Below are 14851 nucleotides of genomic sequence, written 5' to 3'. Positions count from 1 at the left end.
AGGAATATTGTGTTCATGACTGAGAGGAAGAAAGCACATATTAAAACAGTTTTTAAAAGTCCAGATTGACATTGAACAATACTTTCTTTGTTAATAACATTTATAGGTACATAGAGCCAGCTGTAACTGTGCTATATAAAGATATTGCACAAAAATTTGATTATCATGAGATAGGCCAACAGATAATTTGTACAATGTATATTGTGATTCAGAGAGCTCAAGTGACTTGCTTAAGTTCACACAACTAGGACAAAATTCATGTGATTTATGTTTTAAAGATCTTCCTATTAGAGCATCTCTGATTCTTGAAAAAGAAAAGCCATCTTCTTTGTAAATCCTTTGTAAAGATTTCTCTGATTCTACAAGCAGATTTAATTTTCACCTTTGTATTATAATAGCATGTAGGACATTCTTTTTTAAAAATATTATTTATTGATTTTAGAGAGAGAGAACAGAAGAGAGAGAGCTTGAGAGAGAGAGAGATTTGTAAGAGAGAGATTGTATGTGGTCTGACTGGAGATTGAACCTGCAACCTTGGTGTATTGGGACAAGGCTTTAACCAACTGAGCTACCCAGCCAGGGCTGGACATGCTTCTATAGTTATGCATATTGATCATTTATTTTGTAATTATGTTTAGTATTTGACTGTTCCTTCCCACTAAACTGAACTCCCCAAAGTTAAAAGCCATGTTTTCTTATGGTCTGGCATGATTTAGATGCTTCAAAAATTCTAAAGAAGGGTTGAAATCAATCCAAAGGATTATTTTTCCCTCATCAGCTAGAAAGCCAATTCCATTGCTTGTACTTCTGGTTTTGGTTTCTTCTCCAAAACTGATGGTATTTCCCCCTAGCCATAGAGCTTGGTTGTGGTAGGTGCAGATCAGTGACTTCCATAAAGAGAAAATAAAACTATGGCAGAATATTTTCTGTTTCAGATGCTATAAGTTTTGTAAAGGGACTTTCAGTTCTTGGCTGGGGTGAGGTGGGTTAAGAGGGCAAAATGAAGAGGCTGATTCATTTTTTAAAAATCTGACTATTAGTTTTTCAGAGGTAGGAGTAGAAGAAAAGTGCTCTATCAAAGACTGACTACACAAAACCCTTGATATTAAAGTTATTGGTTCTTTGAACCAATAGCAGAGAATGATTCCAAAATAGCTCATAGTGGAGGCAGAATCTTGTTATCTGATTTCTCTCATTTCCTCAAAGCTCACCTTCCATTCATACAAAAATTTTATCTCAGGGAACATATTTAACTAATTCCTTTCTATTAACTGTTGGGAGGATGACAAATAATTTAGTTAGGGAGCAGGCAGAAAAATTAAGGAAAGATCCCTGGCTGGTATAGCTCGGTGGGTTGAGCATGGCCTGTGAACCAAAGGGTCACTGGTTTGATTCCCAGTCAGGGCACATGCCTGGGCTGCAGGCCAGGTCCCCAGTGGGGGCCACATGAGAGGCAACCACACATTGATGTTTTTCTCCCTCTCTCACTCCCTCCCTTCCCTTCTCTCTAAAAATAAATAAATAAAATCTTTTAAAAATTAAGGAAGTACTTTTATTTTATACTGTTCTACCTTCTCCCCCCGCCCCCCCTTAATACTGGTGCAGTTTCTTGGCATCATGGAGATTACCTCTGTTTCCTGAGAAGAAATGTGGGAAGGAACTTGCCATGAAATATATGAGTAGGGTAGGGAGGGCTTGGGTGGATCTGGGAAGTGGCTGAGGTGGCCACAAGTTTAAGAAGTTAAGGGGGATCAGTAAATGAGTGGATCAAAAAACTGTGGTACATTTACACAATGGAATACTATGCAGCAGAAAGAAAGAAGGAACTCTTGCCCTTCTCAACAGCATGGATGGAAATGGAGAGCATTATGCTAAGTGAAATAAGCCATGCAATGAAAGACAAATACCATACCATCTCACCTATAACAGGAACCTAATGAATAAAATGAAAAAAAAAAAAGAAAGCAAAATAGACCCAGAGGCATGAAAATAAGGAATAGACTGACAACAACCCCCAACGGGGTTAAGGGGGGTTGGGGGAAAAGAAGGGGAAGGATATAATCAATGAACACATATAAATGACCCATGGACATGAACAAAAGGGTGGGAATTGATTGTGGGAGTGGGGGGGTGGGCGGGGGGGGGAGAGCAACAGGGAAAATTGGGACAATTGTTATAGAAAAACAATAAAAAGTACAACTTGGTTAAAAGAAAAAAGAAGTTAAGGGAGAAAGTTAAGAAATGGCTAAGGTGAAAATACCCTCCCTTTAAAAAATCAAAATAATGTAACATAATGTAATTGAAATCATGTAATATTGAATTGCTTACACAAAAAACAGCACTCCTCAGGTCTCTCTACTGAATGATCTCTTCCAATTATTTCAGTTTTTTAATCTGTTTATTTACTTCATATTTCTAAACCATATGCTTCTTTTATTTCTTAATTTAAAAATATTAGACATATCTACTCCTCTTTTTGTTATAGTAATTGAAATTTACTATATCCCATTGTATTTTTACATCCCATTGTATTTTTACATCTCATTGTATCCCTACCTTCCCATTCCTGTTACCTCATCCTCCTAATAGGGTTATATCACAATTTTGGCTAAATCAAGTCAGTGTTTACATTATTATCACTGTGTAAATAATATCCATGTGGAGCCAAGCAGTGTATTTTGATTGTTTTATGTCTTGAATAATCCTTTGTTGTGAAGTTATAATAATTTAAACTATTTACTTTATCACGCACCTAGCTTCAATTTATTTCCAAAATGACAATTCTGCCAAATTATTATTAATATATTCTCTCAAATGGGGAACATATCAGATAATCTAAAAAATTTTCTTTTTCCGGAGACTTGCCCCATCCCTACTAATTCTTTTTAGTCACCAGCGCCACCTGCTGACTATAGGTGGAGTGGAAAGAATTATGAGGCACAGGTTTGGTATTTTTAAACCAGAAAATGTCCTTTCTTTGGTCTCTGACCTTGAGAATGACTCTCTGGAGGAAGGAATGTGGTCTTTATGATAAGAGTTAGAATATAAAATCATTAAATATTCTCTTCTCTTGCTCTGTCATCCTTTTCTTATCTGTGTTTTCCTAGAAAGAAAATCTGTCCTAATATTATTTTCTTTCTATGCTATCTGTGGTCATTTTAAGCTTTTGTCTGATCCACCAAAGGGAGAAAGAAACTTGTAAAAAAATTTTACAGCTTTATTGGGTATGCTTTATGTATGATAAACTACACATAGTTGAAGTGTATAATTTCATGTTTTTTGACATCGTTGTCACACTCAAGATAATGAACACAACACATTACTCCTAAAAGCTTCATTATGCCCTGTTGTAAACCATTCCTCCTCCCTCCACCCATTCCCAGGCAACCATTCATCTCTTTTCTGTCAGTATATATTAGTTTGTTCTTCCTATAATTTTATATAAATGGAAGCAAACAGTAGGCACTCCTTTTTGTTGTTGTTTGGCTTCTTCACTGACATTATTATTTTGAAATTCATCATGTTGTGTGGATCAGTAGTTGACTTCATTTTATTGCTTAGTTGTGTTCTATGGCATAGATTTACCACAATTGGTGTATCTATTCACTTGTTGATGGACATTTGGCTGGTTTCCAATTTTGGTTATTTCAGACAAGACTATGAAGGACATTTGTAGGCAGGACATGTTATTTCTCTTGGGTGGAATGTTTCAATTGTATGATAAGTGTATACTTAGCTTTTAAAGCAACTGCCAAGTTGTTTTACAAAGTGGTTGTACTATTTTATATTCCCACCAGCAGGGTGTGAGAGCTCTATACCTTGCCAAGACTTGATATGGTCAATCTTTTATTTTTTTAAAGATTTTATTTAATTTTAGAGAAAAGGGAAAGGAGGGAGAAAGAGAAAGAGAGAAACATTTGACATATGAGAGATACATCAATTAGTTGAGTCTCCTACACCCCAGACCGATGGCCTGGCCCACAACCCAGGCATGTGCCCTGATTAGGAATCAAACCAGCAATCTTTTGGTTTGTAGTCTGGCACTCAATCCATTGAGCCACACCAGGCAGGGTGGTCAATCTTTTATTTTAACTGTTCTAATGGTGTGTAGTATTTTCTCATTGTGGTTTTAATTTGATTTGCATTTCCATAATGATTAATTATGTTGAGCATCTTTTCATGAGTTTATGTTGAATTACCCCTTTAAAAATACTGCATTGGTAGTAGGGCTAATCGTAAATTTGGGGAAAGGGAGCAGTGTTACATGACAGGTGTCATAAAAGGATCTTTCATCAGTTGGTTATGAAATTCTTAACTAACTTAAGATTCCCAAACCTGAGGAATAATTTACTCTGATGAGTTAAGAGAACTAATATAAGAAGCAGTTTCTAAAAGAGAGGCTTTGAGGAAATGGCCGAGTGTCTGTGGTCCTTAGAGGAGGTGAAAAGGAAGAAATAGGGGATGAAGAATTGCAAAAGCAATTTGAAATGGCAGACCAGATAGGACACCCTGTCTGGTAAGCTCTGACCAGTGTGTATATGTGTTCTGGGGAAGTATGTTCAGGTGGGTGAGGCTGAGAGAAGATGGAGAACGTAAGTGTCAATATATGATTAGATTAGGAACAGGCCCTAGATAATAGAGTAGCTGAAGGAGGAGACTGAGACCAGAAAAAAATGGGGAAATACTGAATATAAAAGTTAACTCCTAAGTAGTTTTTGTTCAGAGCAGCACTGTTACTTTAGAACATTCTGGACTAGAAAAACTATTCTCAAGTCTTTTCTTCTACAAACTAGATTCCTTCAACTTTGGGCTTCTCCCCCTCTCCCCAGCTCTTCCTTTTGGGTTTCATATGATAGAAGGAGAAAGTAGCTTTTGTGGTAGCAGCCACCACCTCAGCTCTCCTTTTCTGCCCAGCTCCATAACCAAAAATTTTAATGGCTCTGTTTCCTTGACAATATATACTATAGTGGTTAAGAATTAAGGCTCTAGAGCCAAGCTGCTTGGGTTCAGTTTCTGGCTCTACCATTTATTAGCTGTATGACTGTGGGCAAATTGTTTAATCTTCCTGTACCTCAGTTTCCTTATATAAAAAGAGCAATGAGGATATTAACTTCTTTTGGTAGTTGTGAGGATTAAATGAATTAAAAATTTAAAAATGTTTAGAACATTGCCTGACAGGTTTTAAGCTTTCGATAAATGTTAGCTGTTAATTGAATTTAAACTCCTTGGCTCAACTTTTGAGGTGCTTCATAATCTGGCCTCAGCCATTCCCCTTCTATCCCATTACCTCGTCTAATTCATTTGAGTTTTGCTGGTTTCCTCACAAAATCATGAATCTATACATAACTCCAGCTGGTTGTCATTGCCTGGAAGGTGGTCCTTAATAATTCAAATCTTCAAAGATCACTTGAAATCCTATTTTCTCTATTACCTCTTATTACTTATTATTACTTGAGTTCTCTCCAAACATCTTCTGATCAGAATTCACAGTACCATAGAATATAGTGAATAATTACACACTTGTCACTCCTTCATGTAAATCAGTTTTGTTTCCCAAATAGCCTATAAACTTCCTGAGGGCAAAATAATGTCTGATGCTTCTGAGCCCCTTTCAGTGGAGTGACTATGTTGTTGTACTCATTTTTAAGCATCTGTGAAGAGACTGAAGATAGAAAACCAAAGGAGTGAAGAATTCATAGCTTTAATAGCAGTTTAGTTAAGGGTGGGTATGATAGTTTCTTTACTATTTGTGCCATTCTCCAAAGGCAGAGATTACTTTCACTTAAGATTCAGACAAACCCCTACTTCATTTCTGAGCCAAAAAAAGCAGAACACATCTTACTCACATTCATATTCATCCAAAAGACTCTTTTCCCTAATCATTTTTTCTCCTTTCCACCTTCCAAGAGAAAATGATTAGAAAACCATTGAGTTTATGGGTAATGATCATGTCTTCCTCTTTCAGTTCTGTCCTCTTAAAAGTCCCAATCCTTCAGTTTTCTATTGATCATCAGGACCACTATAACCTCTAAGCTTGTAGGGGTGATCTCAGGAGTAGATGGACTGAAACAACTCACTTACTATAAATGGGATTGGGGAAACTAGTGAAGAGTCCTTAAAGAGGTCTTGAATGCAGAAACCTGGTCCAGAATCCTTAGTCTATGATCATTTCCGCTTTGGACTGCACCCGTGTCTGATTCTGGATAAATGCCACTATTTCATGTGTCTCCCAGTTCCCACTGTTTCCTTCAGAGGTTCTTCATGTTCTTCCCTGCCAATCTGTATGCCCAAATCATTTTCAAACCAATCAAGGGCTTGCTGGCCTAGTTATTGAATGCAAAGCCACAGAAAAAAGAGCCCAGAAAGGAGTGGGGCTGGAAGGGTTGCTGAGGAAAGTGGAACCCCAGCATCTGAGGGGAAGAGATGCAGCTTTTCTAAGTCTGGCAAGAAAGCTCGAGCATCCTCCAGAGCAGCATGAGCTGCCACAGTGAAGTTGGGGTCACCAGAGATTAAAACATCAAAGACACAGGAATGAAAATAAGCATCTTCGACTGGCAGCCCTTCCTTGCACAGCTGTCTGGCAGTATCAATGGTTATAGCTCCCCGATGATTGCACTCTGAGTGAGAGAGTCGCTGACTTGGGGGGCACCCTCCAACACAGAGCTGTAAGTCCTGCTCAGCTGAGAAGGCTCTGGCCACATCCTCTGCTACTTTGATGGAGAAGGAGAGCTGCCCAGCTGTCTGCCGAATAATTATCGTTGTACCAATATAGGCAGCTTGAATCTCCACATGGCTCCCAGGTTCAGCAGTTCGAATGGACAAACTTGAGCCCCCAGGTCGGGTACCTCCATTGACAGAACCATCTTCAAAGGCTGCAGGAAGATTGTCCACCTCAGCCTGGTAGACCTTCTGATCAATGCATTCCTGCATATTTTTAAATATAATGGTGAGCTGTGAGGGCAAGAAGGAAAGCAGTTCATTTTGGGCTCAGGGCATCCTTCCCCCTTCTCCCAGTCAGACCTCTGACATAGTTAGGGATCTGATCCCAGCAGAGATGCAAGGTTTAGCATGGCTCTCATTCCTCAATCCCTTCTCATTATCTTTCAATATTGCCTCCTCCCAATAAACCCCTCTCACTAGTTTTTGGCCTCAATCTCAGCTACTGCCATAGGAGAAAGAAAAGTTTCCCTTCTGTAACTCCTTATTCCAGGGCTCCTCAGCTCTCTTTTCCCCAACTTTCTTTTCAGTGTTTTCTGACTTGGAGTGATATTCTCACCAAGGGAAAGTGATTTACCAGAGCAAATAATTTGGTAGGAGGGAGTGATTCCAGATAAGGGAGTGGTTGAAGAAAAAAAGGGAATAGGGTTGGGAATTCCATTGCTGAGGAATAGTGGGAATAGGTTGGGAGTGGTACCGTGAAGTGACCATGAGAATCTGGAGGAGCAATTGAGTCCTGACCTTCCGGGTGGTGGTGGCGTTGGCCCCCGAAGCCACGGGCGAGCTGGTGGCCTGGACAAAAAGGAAGTCATTATCCAGCAGGGGCCAAGCTCCTTGGACACGGCACGTGTGAAAGTGGTGGTGGAAGCTGCGCACGTGGGGGTCCCCGAAGGAGGCGCAGTGTAAGAAGCCTGGGGGACGACCGTGCAGCCGGGAAAACCGACCTTCATAGTCACAGGGGTCCGGGGCTGCAGGGCTGGAGGAGTGGGCCGGGCTCCCGCCTGGAAGGGAGGGGCCAGAGGAGCGGATGGGGTCCCCGCCGGGAAGGGCTGGGCCCCGGGGCGGGGGAGGGGCCGTGGGGCCCTGGCGGGAACAGTTGTGTTGAATCATCAGGTCCTCTATGCCGTGCACTGCAGAATGGAAGGCGAGGTCCCCGCGGCAGGTGCGGGCCGTGCGCCGAGTGCATAGTGCGTAAGAGCGGAGGGCTTGACAGAGACCTCTGGAGTCCACCCCTCCATCCTGGTCTCCTTGGAGTGCTCCTGGTGAACCCCCACTTTTAAGGCTCAAGGTGGACGATACATACTCAGCATTGCAGCGTAGGATCTTGCACTGAGAATGAGCTGAGAACATAAGGGAGAGGACTGTAAATGATCCCCGGATTCCCGCTCAATCAGAGTAGGCCCTCCCAAATCTCGTCAGGGTATTTCAGCCAGTCCTAAAATGACTGACGGCCTCCCCAAGTCCCCAGCCTGCAGTTCCCTAGTCCTGTCCTCACTTAGTTTTGCTAAACAGCTTAAGCACGCTAGATCTCTTCTCCCTGTCCATAGAGGTCTTTCCCAGTGCCCTTCCCCAAGTTGAATGGGAAATAAAATATACCTGTTTGAGAGTGGGGCAAATGACCCCTCAGCACCCATCTCTTTTCATTCATGTATGCACATGCCCACCCCTAGATAGCAGCCTGCCCTCTAGATTCCCCAAACCCTTCCCTAGCCCTTCCTTACCATATCCACAGAGGAGCAGCAGGAGAGTAAGAGTGCTTAGAGTTGGGGGACTGCTATGGGGGAACCGGGGAGTAGGGGACTGGCTTGGATCCCCCATACCTATCCAGCCAGGTCCCCCCAGGCTCCAGTTCTTTCCAGCTGATGGCTGTCCTACCTAGTGAATTTTGACTGGCCGTCCTGTAAGAGACTGAAAAAAGAAATTTGGCTGGGCATGGGGAAAGAGAAAAGTTGAAGATTGTTCAGGATGATGTGAAGAGAATCTGGAAAGATCAAGAGAAGGATAAGCAGACTAGAGTTTGGGGAGAATGGGGCTTCTCAAACTATACGTGTGGCTGTTAAACCTCTGTGCCCTGCTCTTGTGACCACTTTTTGGTCCCTTATGCAATACCTCTAGGTGGGGGGTGGAAGGAACACTGAGTGGACTTGGTGGGCAGAGTCCATTGTGTTGTCCCATTCTGAGCAACCAAATAGCAGAAATGTCCAAAAAGGATGAATCATGGGGGCAGATCAGATCCCAGTCATTGCAGTAGGCTCCCTAATAGAATTAGGATCTGAAAAACACTTCAGAAACATACCTTTTATTTGCTTCTCCCCATCAGGAGGGAACATCCTCCAGGGGTCATTGATTTTTTTTTCTTTGTGTCAGAATTTTCAGCAAGAAGAAGTAATGGTAGAATACCCAGCCCCTTAGTATTCAAATGAAAAGGGAATCAATTTCTTTGTTCTATCCTAGGGAACTGCAGTTATAATCCTTCTCTCTCATCAAATAATGGAGTGCAACCTAAGCATGGAAATCAATATTTGCTTGTTATGAATCAACAGTTCTTGAATATTTCCAAACCTGATTGAAGAATCACTTTTTCCTTTAATCTTCTCTTTGCAAATTCAGAAGTTCTCCATCTTTTGTTGAGTATAGGGCATGGGAAGGGACTTTCCTCTCTTGGGGTAAGGATTTAATTCAGGGAAGAGTCATGCAGAAGGGAGAATAGATGAGTTGTGGGGAGAAATTGTTTATGATGATGAGTGGCCACCATCGTTGGAAGCCCAATGTGAGGGGCACTGCTAAGCAGGGAGTAATCATGTGAAACTAAACAGATTAGGGGATGCAGGAAACTCCTCCTACAGAAGGAGGCTTTCTCAGAAATCTTGAGCGAACAAGGTGAGGAGAGAGCTAAAACTGTCAGAGGAGAACCTGGGAATTAAACTTCAGATGGCCAGGGGCCCGAGGCCACAAAGAAATCAGACAGGAGAAATGGAGATTGGGGCACTTTAGCATGGAAGAGATCTTAGCTTTTGGACCAGAGATATCCAAGTTAGACCAAAGTCTAACTTCAATCCACAGGCTTATTAAAGGAATTGCAATTTCATTTTGACTTACTGTTTCCAGAGGTCAAACATTACTCTGATATCCAGTTCTCCAGCCATGACTGCCTACTCTGTTGGTCAGCTCCGGCCAGGGGATCCCCCGTCTCTTTCTCCATGTCTCCCCCAGGTACTCAGACCCGCAGCAATCTCAGTGAGGTCAGCAAGCCAGAGAAGTTCTGGTGTGGGGGGAAGGGGAGTATATGGCTGGCCAGAGCACTGGACAGCTGAGCGGGGGAGGGAGGTGGCTACTGAGTTGACTGTTTTAAAAATAGCTAAGTCCAAAATTCCAGGAGCTTTGGTGGGGGTAGGGTGTGGGAGTGGGGAGGGTAGGAGGATTAGAAATAATGTGGAGTCTAGGGTGCCAAGTAGGAGGGGGCGGGCAGAAATATGACAGGCAAATTAGATATCCAATTCCAGTTTATATGAGTCTAGTCACTGCCTATTCCAAGCAGACCTCCAGCATGCTCAATAATAGCCTCCAGCCTTTAAAAATCAGGGTGGGCAATTGTATACCTCTTGTTCACCACCTTCATCTCTGCTATACTGAATATTACATTTGGTTTCTACAGAACATATCTAGGGAGTAGCTGATTTTAAATAGGGTCCATAGCAGAGGTAGTTCACAGCCCTTCCCCCATCTTTGCAGAGTATTTCAGAAGGACTGAAAAAAGCCAGCTGTTCAGAGAAGAAATCTGAGCTACAAGTTGTTTAGGATGAGGGTTTGCTTCAGTCTACCAGCTCAGATCCTTGCAGCTGTCTATCCCACTACCACCTCCATTTTCTTTTTTTAAAAATATATTTTATTGATTATGCTATTATAGTTGTACCATTTCCCCCCATTTATTCCCCTCCACCCTGCACAGCCCCTCCCACTCAAATTCTCCCCCTTTAGTTCATGTCCATGGGTCATACATATAAGTTCTTTGGCTTCTTCATTTCCTATACTATTCTTAACCTCCTTCTGTCTATTTTCTACCTACCATTTATGCTATGTATTCTCTGTACCTTTTCCCTCTCTCTCCTCCTCCCACTCCCCTGTTGCTATCCCTCCATGTTATCTCCATTTCTGTGGTTCTGTTCCTGTACCAGTTGTCTGCTTAGTTTATTTTTGTTTTTGTTTTAGGCATGGTTGTTAATAATTGTGAGTTTTCTGTCATTTTACTATCTATGTTTTTTATCTTCTTTTTCTTAGATAAGTCCCTTTCACATTTCATAAAATAAGGGCTTGGTGATGATGAACTCCTTTAACTTGACCTTATCTGAGAAGTACTTTACCTACCCTTCCATTCTAAATGAGAGCTTTGCTGGATAGAGCAATCTGGGATATAGGTCCTTGCCTTTCATGACTTGGAATACTTCTTTCCAGCCCCTTCTTGCCTACAAGGTCTCTTTTGAGAAATCAGCTGACAGTCTGATGGGAACTCCTTTGTAGGTTACTGTCCCCTTATCTCTTGCTGCTTCTAGGATTCTCTCCTTCTCTTTAGTCTTGGGTAATGTAATTATGATGTGCCTTGGTGTGTTCCTCCTTGGGTCCAACTTCTTTGGGACTCTCTGAGCTTCCTGGACTTTCTGGAAGTCTATTTCCTTTGCCAGACTGGGGAAGTTCTCCTTTATTATTTGTTCAAATAATGTTTCCACTTGTTGCTCTTCCTCTTCTCCTTCTGATACTCCTATAATTCAGACGCTGGAATGTTTAAAGATGTTCTGGAGGTTCCTAAGCCTCACCTCACTTTTTTGAATTCTTGTTTCTCCATTCTGCTCTGATTGAATGTTTATTCCTTCCTTCTACTCCAAATCATTGATTTGAGTCCCGGTTGCCTTCCCTTCACTGTTGTTTCCCTGTATATTTTGCTTTATTTCACTCTGCATGGCCTTCTCTTCTTCTTCTATTTTGCAACCAAAATCAACCAATTCTGTGAGCATCCTGATTACCAGTGTTTTGAACTGTGTATCTCATAGGTTGGCTATTTCTTCATCACTTAGTTCTATTTTTGGAGCTTTGATCTGTTCTTTCATTTGGGCCATATTTTTTTGTCTTAGTGATTAAACCTGTCATGTTGTAAGGGGCAGAGCCTTAGGTATTTGTCAGGGCAGGGCAACCCCACATTACTCGTTGTGGCATTGTATGTTGGGGAGGTGTCAGAGATGGAACAATGACACTTGCTCAGCTCTCAGCAGGCTTTCAGTCATTTCCCCTGCATCCCACAAGCAAATCATGCCCTTCTCATTCTGATTCCAAAGTGTGTGGGCTTGTGTACATTCTAGTACCCTGTGGGTCTCTTCAGTGAACTCTCCTGTGAGGCTGGGGTTTCTCCCACTGTTGCAATGCCCAGAGGATTTTACAGCCAGAGGGTTTGAGGCTTTCTTTTCCCATTCTGGAACCCTGGGTTGCGTGGTCTGTCTTACTCCCCAGTTGTTCCTCATGGACACGTGGATGTAGGACTGCCCAGTCTGCCAGTGCCAGCTCACCCACCTTGTCCTCTAGCCGCTGCCTTGCTGTATGTTCTCTTCTCCCCAGCTGCCCATCTCTGCCCCTCCTACCAGTCTGGAAGAATGTTTCTTCTTTAACTCCTTGGTTGTTGGACTTCCATACAGATTGATTTTCTGACAGTTCTGGTTGTTTTTTGTTTTTACATTTATTGTTGTCCTTCTTTTGGTTGCGTGAGGAGGCACAGTGTATCTACCTATGCCTCCATCTTGGCTGGAAGTCCACATTCTGTTTAATTCTATGTTTCACTTATTGAGGAACCACCAAACTGTTTGCATAGAAGCTGCAACATTTTCTCCTCATCCTTACCAATATTTGTTATTTTCAATTTAAAAAATTATAGCTATCCTTTGATATGCTTGCTGGTCATTTGAATATCTCCTTTGGAGAAATTCTATTCACATAATTTGCTCATTTCAAATTGAATTGTTTGTCTTTTTGTTGTTGAGTTGTATTTCCTTCATTCTTGAAGGATAATTTTGCTGGATAGGAATCTGGATTGACAGTCTTTTCTTTCAGCACTTGAAAAATTTTGTGTCACTTTTCCAGGCTTCCATGGTTTCTAATGAAAAATCTGCTATCATTCAAATTGTGTCATTTTTCACTGCTTTCAATATTTTTTCTTTGTTTTTAGCTTTTAGCAATTTGATGATGATGTGTCTTGGCATGCATTTATTTGAGTTTATCCTCTTTGGGGTTTATTCAGCTTCTTGAGTCCCTCTGCCAAATTTGGTAGAGTTTTCAGCCTTCTTTTTTTAAAAAATTAGCAGTTTTATTGAAGTATAATCCATGTACTATAAATTCCATTTGAATTTTGTCATGTTGCATTCATTTGATTGCCTTTTGGCTTGGGTTTAATTCTACCACCTTACTCTGTCTCTTTCATTCACCTCAGTTCTCAGTTTTATTCTCTCTTCTGCCTCATCCAATTTTTTCTTCTTCTCGATTAGCATACACTATTTCTACCTTTTAGTGGTTATCCTAGAATTCTTAATGTGCATGTTAACTTAAATTCTAATTTTTACCATTCTTACAAATAAACTTAGAATAATTCCATTGCAGCCACACCTGAGGTTGTCTCCTTCTTCTAGTGACCCGAGCCATCAGCTCTACCTTCTTCTCAGGAGGTGGATTTCTGTTTCTTCCAAGTTAGTTTTAGACTGACATGGGCAATCACCAAGGCCATTCCCTTCCTGCGCCTGTGAACATGAGAGAGGAAGAAGGGGACAGTGAAGTGACTCCCATGCCCTTCTCACTGATCCCTTTTCCCTTGCCCTGCAAACTTTCAGGGACTTTCTGGTCTCACAAGAGAAAACTGGAGCCAGGAACTATTTCACCCCTTCCCCAGGTCTGAAGGGTCTGGGCCCCTATTCTCAACAATGTTCTCTTTTGCACACATGACCTGAGAGCCCTGTGAGTTTGACAGCATGCACTTTACACCAGTGGCCTAATTTAGTAGGTATCCTATAGGGTCCAGTGGCACAGCCTCCCTATCATCCAAGCTGGGTACGTGAGGTGTACTCTTTGTTTGGACTGAATACACCCTCCTGTTATAGTTTAGCCTTGGTTGCTATTGGCAGAGCAATGGGAGGGATTTACACAGGCCAGTCAGCTGCAAGGATTGGCTGTCACCACTTATCAACAACCTCGGCCCTCCATGGAGCATTAGCTGTGCAGGGGCAGAGTGGTAGTGCTCTGATGTGGTCTGTAGGTGTCCACTGTGTGTGTGGACCATGGGGTGTCCTGCGTGGTGTGGGCCAAGGTCAGTCCTGACCTGTGTTTTGCCTGGGGCCATCCTGCCTGAGCTATAAAGCAATCTGAGATGACTGCTACTTGCTGTACTTGAAGATTCCCAGGTGAAGACAAGCTGTGAGTCTAATCTGTCTGCTGGTAGTGCCTGGCCTAGGACTCACTGAGGCCAGCTGTTGCTTGTTTGAGAGGATTTAGGAAGTTGTGAACATGAGCCAAGACCAGTCTTCATATGTAAAAGCAGTTTGGGTGGGCCCATAAGTCGGGTCCAGTAGAGTCTTTAGGGATCTCCAAGGCAGGTCAAGCAGTATTAGCCAGGTTGATGGAGTCTCAGATATGGTACCAGTTTACTGGCTCTGTGGAGGGAAGGTTTAGCAAAAGGACAATGGCTTCTGTTCTCCTTGATTCTAGACACTTCACTTTATCCCAGTATACCACTGGTACCTTTCAAGCTGCCACTCTGGTGCTAGGGCTCAGAGGGAGTAAGTCTGAGTAGGTGAGTCTGTGTGTGGGTTCTTTAAGAGGAACAGCTTTGGCTCCAACAGTTTCTGCCGCTGACTCAACCCCTACTGGTTTTTGCAGCTGAAGTTCTGGAGACTTATCTTCCTGGCACTGGAATCCTGATGTGGGTGTCTGATATGGGCCTGGACCCCTCACTCTCGAGATATCCCCCCCGAATTTATATCCATGTGGGTGTGGGACCAGCCTGTTCCATGTCTACACCCCTCCTACTAGTCTGGATGGATGTGGTTTCTTTATTTACATAGTTGTCAGATTTCCATTCAGCTTGATTTCTTTCATTCCTGAGTGA

At 42.2% G+C, this 14851-nt stretch overlaps 1 protein-coding gene across 6 annotated transcripts; it reads right to left on the bottom strand.

Moving 5' to 3' along the window:
* Nucleotides 1-3844: 3844 nt before the first annotated feature.
* On the bottom strand, nt 3845-9989 carry HJV (hemojuvelin BMP co-receptor). 6 transcript variants are annotated; one of them, XM_045817199.1, is made up of 4 exons: nt 9817-9987; nt 8538-8625; nt 7459-8057; nt 3845-6951 (listed from the first exon to the last, which is right to left on the bottom strand). In XM_045817199.1, the coding sequence occupies exons 3-4, from the start codon at nt 7825-7827 to the stop codon at nt 6328-6330; spliced, it is 993 nt and encodes a 330-aa protein (XP_045673155.1). In that variant the 5' UTR covers nt 7828-8057; nt 8538-8625; nt 9817-9987; the 3' UTR covers nt 3845-6327. The 6 variants fall into 6 exon arrangements, with proteins under 6 accessions (XP_045673155.1, XP_045673153.1, XP_045673154.1 ...); XM_045817197.1 differs by having other exon boundaries at nt 8439-8625; nt 9817-9986; XM_045817198.1 differs by having other exon boundaries at nt 3845-6924; nt 8439-8625; nt 9817-9986.
* Nucleotides 9990-14851: the final 4862 nt, after the last annotated feature.

This window comes from Phyllostomus hastatus, unplaced genomic scaffold, assembly GCF_019186645.2.
Source record: "Phyllostomus hastatus isolate PE091 unplaced genomic scaffold, TTU_PhHast_1.1 phas_scaffold_216, whole genome shotgun sequence".
In the NCBI taxonomy this organism is placed as follows: Eukaryota; Metazoa; Chordata; class Mammalia; order Chiroptera; family Phyllostomidae; genus Phyllostomus; species Phyllostomus hastatus.
The sequence above is the reverse complement of the archived record's forward strand: the minus strand, read 5'-3'. Positions and strand labels throughout refer to the sequence as shown.